Raw genomic sequence first — 13,936 nt, 5'->3', positions numbered from 1 at the left:
CCCCCCCCCCCCCCCTCCCCAATCCTTAAGTAAAATTAAAGAAGTCGTAGGGAGTTGCTGTAACCAACATATGACAAATCCTGCACCTTGGGATTCGCTTACTCGTAGGTTCCCACCCCAAGGAGACTCAGACAGGATTCTTTTAACTCTCACTTACATTCATATAGAGCCAATTATTTTTCTTTACAAAAATATACTTCTACCTCAAATACAGCAGTCCATTTACTTCGAAATAAGATAGAGAAGAGGGATGGAGACACTGGATAATATCTTATACTTCCTACAGCACAGAGTAGAATTACCACAACATACCTACACAAACAAGATATCCTTAACTTGTGTACTTGTACCCCTTTTAGACTGATCTCTCTCTCTCTCTCTTTTAAGCAACACACTGCAATCTACACAGGCAAACTTTAACGTTAAGTTGCTGACTACTAATAAATTATTCTGACGTCATATACTGTTCCCTTAAACCAGGATGTCAAAACAACCATTTCTTGCTTCTCTGCTACAACTTCAGAGTAGAGACAAAAAAACAAAACAAGCAAGTGTACGCACATGAAATATTCTCAGACAATCCGTAAGATTGGAGCCTCTTTCCACCACCCAACTATCATAACATCACCACTACCCAGAGTAAATTTGAAAACAAAGACGGCAGTACCTTTGTTCCTAGTGGTGCACAATCCCATATCACCACACACGTTCTTCACAAATTGTACACACCTGTCCCACAAAAGCCTTACACAGCACACAATATTCAAATGAAAAATAAAGAAAGCAACTGAATCACAAAATGAGCACTAGAAAAACAATACAACAGAGAACCAAAATAAAATAGGACACTCCGGAAACAAAAACAAAAAACCCCAACCCCAAAAAACCACAAACAGACTTTTGTTTTAGTATGAGTTTTACAGCATTTGCAAATCAAAGATTAGAGGTGTCACAAGAGAGTAACAAACACATAAAAGAAGGAGGAGAGATACATAATGATGATAGATGTTTCATGGGGAAAAAAGGAGAATACCACACCAGAGCACCCCCACTACCCCCACCAAACCACATACACATACACACACAAAAAAAACCAGCCTTTAAAAATCACAGGTATACATGCCACATCACCGTCACTCACTGACCTGACAGCACACAACACCTCAGGTAGTATCTTTCCAAAAATGAGCTGGGACACCCCCCCCCCCTCCTCAACCACTCTAGGGCTCGCAATCACATGAAAAATATGTTGTTGGCCACTTAATCTAAACAAATTACACAAAGAAGATGAGGAGTGAACCACACGATGGCCTTGTCTAGATCTGACTAGCTATGGAGTCCTGTAATAAACTGGACAGATTAAGTGAAAGATGTGACAACTGATAAAAAGTAGTACAAGTAATGAGAAAACAAGCACATACATATACCACTTGCAATGTCCCTTCAAATTACTACTTAATCTTTTTTTTTAAAATCCCAAACCTGACCAAAAAAAAACTTTTTTTGTTCTACCACCCACATTTCTTTGTGCACACATTCCAGACTCACTCAACGACAAAGAGGAACAAGCCAAGGTCCATTCTGTACCACAATCTACTACAGTCCCTCACTAGGTGTTTTCACAAAAGGGACACAACGTCTAGAACACAGTAAAAAATTGTAATTGTGAGTGATCGTAATAGTTTTACAAACCAACGGCACAATTTAGATAATTTAGGAGGAGGTAGGCAGCTTTGTTCCCATCCGTAAGGACAAACCCAAGCTGAGTCAGAGCGAAGTACACTTTCCCAGAAGATGGTTGGAGATATAACAAATAAATATAACCCCCCCCCCCCCCCTACTCTGGCATTGAATTGATTTCCTCAGCATGCCACAGGGAAAAAGACTCACACCACAGACAGGAAAACCAAAGGACAGTCTCTTCATCAAACTGGCAAGCGTGACCACCTGTCAACACTAGGCTACAAGCGGAAACCTGCTTCGGCCAAACACTACAGAGAGTACGGCAAGTCAGCCAACAAACGACAGCAGCTACATCCTGCCAGGAAAAAAACCCTGGACAATAGTAGCAGCAAAAAAGAGGTAGAAGGGGCGAAACATTCAACACAGACACCGCACCACAGCACGTGCCCATTGAAGTGCAAGACAATTTCATCAATGTGATAAAGAACAAAATAATAACAGCTCAAGAACTCTAGAGAGTCTTTAATCAGCCTTTTGCACACCCAGATTCACTGCACTACAAAAGCAAAATCCGAGAGCCCAGACAAAAACCAAAACAGAAGCAATATTCTTGAAGCAGTCCATTTCTGAAGTCAAAGACAACTACCCGACACTAACAATTCACAACACAAGAAGAAAGTGGTTCAGGAAGAGACCAAACCAAAAGTCCCTGCAGCGTCTTCTAACGTAACTCTTCAGTTGTAGTTTACGCCCAACAGGAGGGAAACAGAAAGACAAGTATTTTGCCAGGAATGAATTGCGCTAAAAGCAATACTCGGACAGAAAACATAACCGACTCAACACTTTCTTTCAAAAACACACAGTAACTCTACTTCCGCAGAACATCATTATATATGGAATTATTGCCTACCAAGAATAGCCTTAACCATAACCATTTTAAAAAGCTGACTATGTTCGGGAACTGTCTAAATCTCTTTCTTTTCCGATTTTCAAACCATTTTCCAAGATATTTTCCCTCATTTCTTTAAGAACAGAATTTACGTGTGTAGAACAGTACATAGTATCTAATAATAGGGAAAATCAATCTCCAAAAGCGTACCCAATGCACAAGGCAGTAAGATGGTAATATTGGCCCAACCTAAGGCAAAGAGACCCATTGGAGGACCTGTGGCAAACAACAGCCTTTGCACTAGAGGCTGAGATATTCGGTTAGAGAAGAATGAGAAGAAAAAGAATCACCACTAGGATAGAATGAAAGACGAAACTTTTAGGATGAAAAAGAGAAGAGACAGCTTCTATCTGACAAAACCTGCACAAGCTCGAGAGTGAGTGTAGTTCCTGCACCAACACATCATAGCCACTGGATGAAATAACTCCGTGCTAGAGCAAAACTTGACCACTTATGTTTGCTAATGTACACTGCAACTTATATCACATTTCAGTCAAGTCACTTTAGTTGCCATTGTCAAAGTCCATACTGTCCACTTTTAAACCCCAATCTGAATTCTTAAATAGAATAAATAATAACATTTGAAGCTTGACAGAGTAGAGTGGATACGGCATCTTAATCCTCCCCACTTTTGATAACTTAATGCAATGTGATGCAATGATGCAGAAAAAAAAAGTCCACAAAATTAAACCACAAATCATTCAAAAATAGGATACAGGACAACAGAAACAGCACGGATTTAAACACAATGCCTACATCCAATATAATGAATTCAACTATGAGAAAAAACCTGTTCAGCCTATTAAAACATCTCCATATGCCATGCAGTGCAAGATGACAGAAGCCTACACCTGTCCACCAGACACTTGTGGGGTACAAGTGAGTGACAGAGAAGGAGAAGGAGAGAAACAGTGAGTGAAAGAGAGGGACAAGGAGAAGGAGATATACACTACAGTGAGTGAAAGAGGTGGGGAGTCGGTGGAGGGAGACGAAGCACAAACTTGTACTGAGAGCATGAAGACAACATTAGTTGAGATAAGTAGTGTTGTCAGAGATGCTGGTGGTGGGAGGGGAGGCTGCATGCAGCATTGGTAAAAAGACACATTTCATCAGAACTTATGCACAATTTTGAACAAGCCACAAGAATTTGAGCACACATGAAGTAGAGGTGGAATCAAAACAGTTTGCACAAAAGCTAAAAAAATTTTTTTTACGAGGACCTTTTGCTTTTTACAAAAAAACCCCAACACTTTCCTTCCTCCGACCCACCATTCCATAAAAGAATACTTTTTTTAAAAAAAAGAGGAAAATTCAAATTCTTCGGTTACGTGCAATTACGAAAGTACAGGGAAAAAGACATCTTGCACTCTTGATTATGCAAATTTCTCAAATTCATGTCAAGTTTAAAGTTCACATGATAAACTTGGACAAAATTATGAAGAAGATCCATTAATAAAAAAATCAAATCTGGCTATATGTAGAGGATGCAGAGAGGAAGGGAGGAAAATAAATGGAGGGAAAGAATTATTGCCTTTTGGTACTTTCACAGCCCAATGCACAGCTGCTGCGGGAGTCATGCCCTTCTGCAAACATACAACATCCACTGTCTTAAAATGCACAAGTTCTCATTAATCTGTCTATAAATTAGTAAACAAACAAAAAAAAAGTGTTGGTTAAAAATATTGAGCTCACAGTCTAGCGTATTACTTTCTGTCCCCCAAAGGCGGCGATGCATTATATATCACAAATTATATGAGGGAAAAAAAAATTATAATATATTGTAGCTCTAGCTATGTTACTTTAGAATCTATGCGGCTATGTACAGAAAAACAGCAGAAGAGAGATAGTTGTTTTTCTCCACAGTACAAGAAAAAAAAAGCATATCTTTTTATTCCCTTCACGAATACATACTGGAAGTTAAAACAAAGAGATGCTTTTCCGCCAACAGTACTGAAGAGATTTAGAGACTTAAAAAAAAAGAAAAAACAACTAAAGTATAATGATTACACAGTACAGAAAAAGTCACACAACAAGATGTTTACAGAGGCAGTTCGAATTTCACGTCCACCGAGGCTTCCTTCGCTAGAGTCACAATGTTGGACAGCTTCACCACCTGGACACACGGGAAACAAAATTAATGAGAATAAAATTAAAACTCAATTTTTATCATTCTGTATTTGATGCCATTACCCACCCATAAAATATGCTACAAGACATATCGACGGCTACGTGCAGGACTCTGTTATACGTCTCTTTTCATAATAGCATATGGCAGAGTCTAATACTAGCAGTTGATATACACTTATGGGAGGAGTCTGAAATGAGTAAGACCACACGCTTCATATTCAGGGCCATTTATTTAATACAACTCAGTAGTAGTGGTAAAATTATTTCACCAACTTTGGAATTTAAGATACAACCATTATTATCACATCATATAAAGCAAGCAAATACACCAGGAAACAAAATGAAAGTGGTCAACCAGAGATGTGTCTCTCACAGAGTCCCCATGTTGGATCACAAATGCCTGCTTGACTAATAGCAAATACAAATGTTTCATGTCAATAAAAATCATTTCAGGGGCAAGCTGCTACCACCCTGCCCATCAGGGATAACTCGGGTTGAGAGGGATTCAACATCTCAGAAAGAAACCCCCATAAAATACACTTCCTTAAATGAGAATCGACCTCACAGTGAAGGGCATAACCACTACACCACAGATGTTAGCCAATGTCAGCTCGAGTACGTGCAAGCTTAGAAGTCGTAGTAAATTCACCTAAAAACAAAATAAAAAAGTTAAAAGTAAAAATGAACCTGTCCCACCCCCTCTTGAATGTGTTTGACCTCGTTCACCCATCTGAGGTAAAAGTGGAGGTTGCAGATACGTATCTCACAGAAACATTTATTTTGTTTTAATAAGAGTTTCACTGCACTTGCAACACAATTAGGTCATATGAGTGCTGAAGATTAGAGATGTTACAAGAGTGGAATACGCACAAAAATTAAGGAGGAACGATAACGAAAATACATGTTTGATGGGAAAGAAAGGGTAAATGACACCAGAGAAGCTGCCAACCACACACTTACAGCAACAGGAAATAGCGGGCTGTAATCTTTGTGATGTGTGAAGAAGGCAGGGGGGTGGGGGATAGTGTCTATACTTTACACTTTACTATTACTAGGCAGCAGAATGCATGTACTTGTATAATAATATTAATAATAATAATAATAATAAACAGCATCTGCATAGTGCATATCTCCATTCAACAGAAAGCTGTATGTGCCTCACAACATAAAACATTACCCCAACAGACCCTAAACTATTCAGAAACATTCTCAGCTTCCTGGGAAGCGTACACTTCAATCAGCTGATTCATCGTTCAAACGCTAACAAAGTGCCAAGGTCTTTCCCCGTCTATGTATCACTCACCATGTTGGCTGCCTCGTCCAGGTTATCACAGGCCAAGATCTTCATCCCACTGTGGGCAATGATAGCTTTAGCGTCATCCACACGAGTACCTGGGAACCCACAGAGTTTTTTGATTTAGAAAAAGTTTTACGGAACTTGCAACACAATAAGGGTCATATAAGTGCCGGAGATTAGAGGTGTTACAAGTGAATAACCAACACAAAAAGGAGGGGGAGAGGTCAGGAATGATAGATGTTTGATAGAAAAGAAGAAGCAAAACACACCAGAGCATCAGCCAACCACTAACAGTAAAAGTATTACGGCACTAGCAAACACATATACGGTAGGTCATATAAGGATTAGAGCTGTTACCAGAGAGTAATAGAATAGAAAAGAAGAGTTTTTTAAAATAGTCGTAATAGACATCCTTCCCTTATGACATTGACAGGTCATATTATTAGTGTCAAAGATTAGAGGTGTTACTAGAGAGTAGCATAAAAAGATGGAAGAGGGAAAAGACGATACACGTTCGACAAAAAAAAAAGGGAAGCCACATCATATCATTTGCAAATTCGTTTTAAAAAATGCTTTAAAATAAATCTGTGTAACTCTGTACATCTAGTCCAAAGTCTCCAAACATTCACTAAATAGATGCTGTTTGCTCGGTGCATGTTTGTTTGAACTAAAATTGTACCAAATAGAGTGGCTGGTACTTATATATTCACAGGAAAATGCCTGTTGTCTGTTACTAATTTATCCTCAGTACAGCAAGGTTTTATTTAACATACAAAAAATAAGAACACTGAGAACATTTTCATTTAAGCTTAAGTCATAAAGTTGACACAGGCTAGCATTATTTTCTTTTTAAGCTTTCCCAAAACAAAACAAAAAATTACTGCCGTAATTATGCCTGTAATGACATCTAGCATCAACTGGTTACTGTACTGACCTTGAAGTCGGACGACAATAGGCACTCTGAGGGACAGCTGCTCGGCGGCGGCAACAATTCCTTGTGCAATGACGTCACAGCGCATGATTCCACCGAAAATGTTGACCAGGATAGCATTCACCTGAGGCAGGAACACCACGGGATTTACATTTATTCATATGCAGTGAGAAAGGGGAAAGGGAACGGGGGAGGGAGAGGAAAAGGGAGAGAGACAAAGACAGTCAGAAAGAGACAGAGGGAGAAAAAAAAAACGTGAGGCGTGCTGACACAGTTACTTCTCGTCATCCACAAATGGAGATATCTGCAGAAAATCAACACTGATGTCAAATTTGTAGATTTTTAATCGCTGCGATATTCTTCACTTTAAAATGTCTTCTATTATTTCATACTAATAAATTCTACAAACTCATCTTATAAGTTTGAAGCATCTGCTTCCACAAGGCAAATTTCCGAGAAATAACTCATTTTTTCAGCATGCCTAACAAATAAAAATTGTAGTTATTTTACACCACCACCCACAAAATTGGAGATCCTTTAAGAGTGGGCCTCCTTTGACCCAGCTAAACGTGATACAGCATCCCAGCAGACAGACGGAAATATTCAACAAACACAGACTTCCTCATGCAGGAATTGACCTCACGTCTTCTGCATGTGACGGTAAAGAGCCCAGCCACTACACAACGGACACAGGCACCTCAGTAGTTCTGCATTGTGGTTATTTAAATTTTTTTTTTTTGGGGGGGGGGAGGTTGCACCTTATGTTCATTCAGCTTAATAACAGCCGCATCATTTAATTAGATACAAAAACAACATATAAAAGAAGTAGAAAAAGCAGACAACACCAGGGTGGTGAACAATTATAAACTCACAGAGAAAGAAACCAAATTCAACAAAAAGTAAAGTTCACCCCCCTTCTATCCAAACTTCTCCCCTCTTCTTTTCAGCCCCCCTCCCCTCCAAAAGAAATAAATTCCAACACAAATGCACAAAAGCATGTTGCCAAAGAAGAAGAGAACTCACGTTGGTGTCGGAGGTGATGAGCTTGAAGGCCTCTGTGACCTGCTGGGCCGTGGCCCCGCCCCCTACGTCCAGGAAGTTGGCCGGGGTTCCCCCGTGGAGCTTGATGATGTCCATGGTAGCCATGGCCAGGCCAGCTCCGTTTACTGGACACAACAAAAAAAGGACAACAGTTCAGAAGTTGCAACAAAAACTTGGACCCCGCCCTAATTGATCGTTATTGGGTTACTGTTTGTTTTATTAAGTGTTTTACGGCGCTCGCAACTGCATAAGGTCATATGAGCGCCAGAAGACTAGAGGTGTTACAAGAGAGTAACAAAAATAAAAAAGAAGTAGGGGAGATAAGGATGATAGATGTTTGATAGGAAAGAAAGAAGCAAACCACACCAGAGCACCCGCCAACCACCCACATTGGGTTAGTGTGTTTCTCTTTCCTCAAAGATTTAATTTAAATTTAGTACAAGTTTTACGGCTTTATGGCATTTGCAACACAAATAGGTCATGCAAGTGCCGAGGAAGTGTTACTAGAGAGTAATAGACAAAGAACAGAAGGAGGAGAGATAAGGATGATAGATGTTTGATTACAAAGAAGGAGCAAACCATACAAGAGCACTCGCCAACCCCCAACTTTCTCTTTACTCAAACAAACAAAGGACAAAAGTGGATGTGCTTCTCTTTAAGCTAAACATGAAAAAAAAACCCCAAAGGAACAAGTGTGAAGAGTTATACAGAATTTTCCCCCTCAGATCCCACCGCTTATGGTCCCGGTACACCTAAGATCCCGTCGTTTTGGAAAAACAGAATTTTTACTAAATACAAGTCACTCCTAAGATCCTTTTTAGTTAGTTTAGTTTCAGTAGAGGTTTTACGGCGCTCGCAACTGCATAAGGTCATATGAGTGCCAAGGGGTGGATGTCAACAGAGAAGTCCTTACAAGGAATCAGACTTACTCTGCTCACCTCTCTAGCTTTAACAGCACAAAGTCTACTTCGACTATCAAGGCACCCCGAAAATAGTGGGCCACAAGAGTGTGACAAACATACAAAAGAAGTAGAGGAAAATGACAAAAGTAAGGATTAGGAAAGAAAAAGCAGCAGTTCTCTGTTGTCGATCAAGCATAGTTATGAGCATGACATTGATGAATCGGCCCATTTACAATTTTACTGTGCTGTGCATGAACGAGAAATGTCCCCCCTTTGGGAATGGCCTAAAGACACTTCAGTCAGTGGCACCGCCCCGCGGGGTGAGAAGATTAGAGGTGTTACAAGAGAGTAACAAACATAAAAAAGAAGAAGGGGAGATGAGGACGATAGATGTTTGATAGGAAAGAAGAAGCAAACCACACCAGAGCACCCGCCAACCTAAAATTCTGCTCTGACCCGCACTAAAGGAGCTACACTCTGGTCAGAACCCCTTTTCAGGTCATAATTTAGTTGGGGTAAAAAAAGAATTGTAAGAAACCTGAGCGTGCTCAGCTGATCAACCAAGTAGCGAAAATGTGCCATCATTGTACGGTCCGTCCCATCACAGATTATCCACTCTCGTGAACGCAATTACACTTCTGTTGTAAATCGCGATAAATGGTTACAATGTTTGCCCCAGACGGGATCGCACCAAGGTGTGAACTCCACGTCCAACTGATCTTACATCACACACTAGGTGGGGAGGGCCTACAAGCAAGTATCAGACTGCATATCATCAAACCATTTGTAAGCTACGCATTTGACACTTTGGTGGCATGATTGTTTGTTCTATCATTCATTTGAAATAACATCGGTCATAAAGTGCTCAGAAAAGGCAAAACAGAATGACAGAAATGCACCGCATCTAAGAAAACACAGTGAATGCATAACAAACTTATATCAACAAAAATAATTTTAAAACAACAGTTAAACATTGGGACAACAGAACTTGTCATGACAAAAGCACAACAGAGTTCATAAAAACAATGTCTAGACAAAATTAACCCATGACGTGCTAAGACAAGTGATACAACCATCACAAAAGTACAAAAATAATTAACAAAAAAACTGTGACGATAAAATAATCCAACAAATATATTGGCAAAAAACTGACAACATAAAACTATCTATACAAAATTAAAGGCCAAAAATAAACTCCCCAAAACCCAGCAGATCATACAAATACCTTCACTAAAATAAGGCCAAAAAAGAACAGAGAACATAAATCAATCTGTATGAAAATAAAGGTTTAAAACAATATATAAATAAACAACTGAGGACAAAAACAACCGGTTAGACATACCAAGACAGCCAATACTGCCGTCCAAGGCAATGTAGTTGAGGTCAGCCTCTGAGGCACGGTGGTCTCGCTCATCCTCCTGGCTCCAGTCTCTCTTGCTGAAGATGTCCTTTTGACGGTAGAATGCGTTGTCATCGAAGTTGATCTTGGCATCCATGCAGTACACTGTTGATGTAACAAAAAAAAAAAAAAAGGTTTGGTTACTGATTTCAAGGCAGTTCGACTAGAAAGTGGTATTGTCAGTTTAAAAAAAATAAGATTCTTACTGCACTTGCAACACAATATATGGTCATATATAACAATGCTGAAATAAGTAAATATAAAATGGTTAAATAGTATAGGTTAACCGCCGGTATTAACACTAGTAGGTTACTTAAGAGGTGGGACCTCCAAGTTTTTTAGTGTTAGTAAGTTTTTTACGACACTTGCAACACAATAAGGTCATATAAGTGCTGAAGATTAGAGGTGTTACAAGAGAGTAACAAACACAAAAAAGGAGGGGAGACAAAGACCTCCAAGTTTAGCCTCTATTCAAAAAAGGACTGAGCCAAATAGCTGAAGACTAGAAGTGTTACAAGAGAGTAACAAACATAAAAAAATGAAGTGAGATCAGGACGACAGATATTTGATATGAAAAAAGGTGCACACCACAACAAAGTACCCACCAACCACCCCCACACAATTTCAGACAAGCCAACTTTTTCCAAACCCAATCAAGAACACCTAATGTTCCAACATCAAATTACTGAAAAACAAACAAAACCACACCAAGTGGAATGAGTTTTGGGTTAGTGCACAAGAAAAGGCTCTATAATCCGATTTGCCAAATCCATGAAATTCCTCGGAAATTCGGGACAATTAATAAGAATGCATTTCTCATAAAGAAACCAATAGCATAGTTCAAATAAAAACCATTTTCCCAATGTTGCGAGAAATTACCCTGTACCTTGGTAACTAATGAGAGAGGGATTTATAAAAGTGATCCAAAACAGAGTAATGGCCCTTGATATACGTAGAGGACACTAAATTTACTATTCTATTATCTATTTGTGGTGGCCGAATTTTGCTATTCAAAAGGCTTTTTATTGGCTGCACTGATCGACATTCAGTTTTCGCAAAAAAAATTCTTTAAAATATTCTCCAGATCATGGCGCCCTTGGTTTTTTCAGTTTTGAGACAGTTTTGCTGCAAAAAGATAAATTTCTTTATTTCGCCGATCACTTTTGTAGGCCGACGCTTCATCTCTGTAATTTTAGAGAAACCGGAAGTGATATTTCTCGAGGCGCATTTTGTTTTGAGATTATAGATCTAGACCTTTTAATTTTTTGCATCTCTCAAGATCTATTGCCCCATTCCAGTAGAGTGTAAATATAGTAGGCCAATGACTTTCAGTTGATGTCAATGCACCAATCATCCCTTTCATCGAAAGGGGGCCCAGCTAGTACCATTTATTGCACAAGTTTTACGTCCCTATCGACACAATACAGATGCTGAGTTTCTTGGAACCTTCCTGTCCGTGCCAACCTAAGCTGAAGAATGGGACACGAAGTATCTACATACAGTGGTGAAGACTACAAAAACTCCCCGACTCCAAAATTAAATTCACTCCTTCTGCGCCCAATGGCGAAACGGGTGGTTGGAGGGCCCCACTGGTAGATCCTACTACTTTACTTTCCCTCAGTTGTTTCTGTCTGTTTGTCTTATTTTTTCCCAGCACTTATTGTTCATGATAGTGTCAATGTGCTTCTCTTTACTCAAACGAACTTACCTTTTCCCAGTACTAAATTACCAGTATTGTGTCGATATGATTCTGTTTACTCTACCAAACAAACAAACCAATGGCAAAGAGCCTAACACCAACACCACAGATGCCCATAATCTGGTTTTAGTTTTAGTAAGGGTTTAAAGGCGCTTGCAACACAATAAGGTCATATAAGAGGAGTCATAAGGGAGTAAAAAACACAAAAAAGGAGGGGAGATAAAGACGACAGATGATTGACAGGAAAGAAAAAGCAAACCACATCAGAGCACCCGCCAACCACCCACCCCCATAATCTGGACCAGAAAGTCTATCAATAAAAGACGAGTGTGACTAGGTGAACATGTGCATAGTCACTGTTATGAAAGTGCAGAATAGTAAAAACCAAATTCTTAAAAAGGAGACCAAAGTATATAACTGCACTTCCTCAAGCAAAACACTCTGTCAGGGGGGAAGGGGAAGGTGTATTAAGAGTTCCTTCACTACATGCGTACGTATGTGATGAGAGAGAAGGGGTGTAGGTGGGTGAGTGAGTGAGAGAGAAAGAAAGAAAGAGATAGAGAGAGAGAGAGAGAGAGATACAGAGAGAGAGAGAGAGAGAGAGAGAGAGAGAGAGAGAGAGAGAGAGAGAGAAAGAGAGAGAGAGAGTGTGTGTGTGTGTGTGTGTGCATGTACGTGTGTGTGTGTGTTACATGTATAACTTTTTCTGTGTGTTTATGTCAGAAAATATTGACTCTATCATATTTATTGTTCTTAGCATTTGGATTTCTGTAAAGCCCCTTGAGCTTTGAGCATATATATGGGAGAAGGCATTATAAAGATTAACTACATTATTATTATCATAACTCACCATCGAAACAATCCAGATGTTAATTCACTTGACAGATAAGTCTGACAGTCAAAGTCTAACCATTAACCAAGCCTTAACAGGAACGGCGTCTAGGACAAATAAGATTTCCAGCCTTGCAGCTGCTTTTGCAAAATCCCTTAACTTGGAGACCACCACAGACAATATGCGAGAAAGCGTGGTGGAATCAGACGCTGGTCAAAATAATGAAATCAAAGAAACCAACATTGTTCCGCCCGTATCGACTTTGTTTTGTTTTAATTTTTTTTTTTAGTTTAGTAAGAGTTTTAAGACGCCCGCAACTGCATAAGGTCATATGAGTGCCAGAAGATTAGAAGTGTTACAAGAGGGTAACAAATATAAAAAAGAAGAATGGGAGATAAGGACGATAGATGTTTGATAGGAAAGAAGGAGCAAACCGCACCAGAGCACCTGCCAACCACCCACTTGTTTCGTTAGGGGCTCAAACACCTTTATATCCATTTAAAGGTAAAATAATGAAAATTTTACTGAATAACAATCACAGGTACAAAAAATGTGAATTTGCTCTTTCAAAGGACACTATTGCTTTGGGAGTCGCCATACTTTGGCGTCATGTTTTCATAAATTTTACCTCTCGCACCAAGCAACCTAACCTCCTTCAATTATAACAAATATTTCGACATCTATTCAAGATAAAAGGGTTTTTTTTTTCATCAAAAGCAAGGCAGATGAACAAGAATAGGGAGTAAGCCAATAACTCTAAATGCCCCAAAATGGACAAGGACCTGATTCCACCATGTTGTGACATTTATATATCGTCATCCATTTTAAATAAAATGGCCCCAGAAGACACAAGACAACTAATACCATTAACAGAATTATTATAGATAACAGTACAGAAACTGTCATAGGTAAAACAAAAATAAAAAAAAAGAATTTAAATCCAATCAGAAATTGATATCTCTAGGTGGGTCAGAGTTAAAAACAGTAGTCCGGACTTGATAAGATTTTTTAAAAATTCAAAACAATGGAACAAGATGTGAAGCAGAAGGCAGGCATGGGGACAGAAAATGATTCAT

At 39.3% G+C, this 13,936-nt stretch overlaps 1 protein-coding gene across 5 annotated transcripts in view; it reads right to left on the bottom strand.

The window, feature by feature from the left end:
* LOC101857148 (succinate--CoA ligase [ADP-forming] subunit beta, mitochondrial) overlaps window positions 1–13,936 on the bottom strand; it is a 34,664-nt gene that overhangs the window by 10,790 nt on the left and 9,938 nt on the right. For 3 of the 5 annotated variants that reach the window (XM_005109718.3, XM_013088771.2, XM_005109719.3), the window contains exons 7-11: window positions 10,273–10,434; window positions 8,011–8,153; window positions 6,991–7,111; window positions 6,063–6,151; window positions 4,675–4,745 (exon numbers count right to left, since the gene is read on the bottom strand). In XM_005109718.3, the coding sequence (XP_005109775.1) occupies window positions 4,675–4,745; window positions 6,063–6,151; window positions 6,991–7,111; window positions 8,011–8,153; window positions 10,273–10,434 (586 nt within the window). Of the gene's footprint in view, window positions 1–1,498; window positions 4,216–4,674; window positions 4,746–6,062; window positions 6,152–6,990; window positions 7,112–8,010; window positions 8,154–10,272; window positions 10,435–13,936 lie in introns of those variants that run through there. The other 2 variants (XM_035972706.1, XM_035972705.1) reach the window with 2 other exon arrangements.

Source organism: Aplysia californica, unplaced genomic scaffold (genome assembly GCF_000002075.1).
Source record: "Aplysia californica isolate F4 #8 unplaced genomic scaffold, AplCal3.0 scaffold00808, whole genome shotgun sequence".
Classification (NCBI taxonomy): Eukaryota; Metazoa; Mollusca; class Gastropoda; order Aplysiida; family Aplysiidae; genus Aplysia; species Aplysia californica.
Note: the sequence above shows the minus strand (reverse complement) of the source record. Positions and strands in the feature narration are given on the sequence as shown.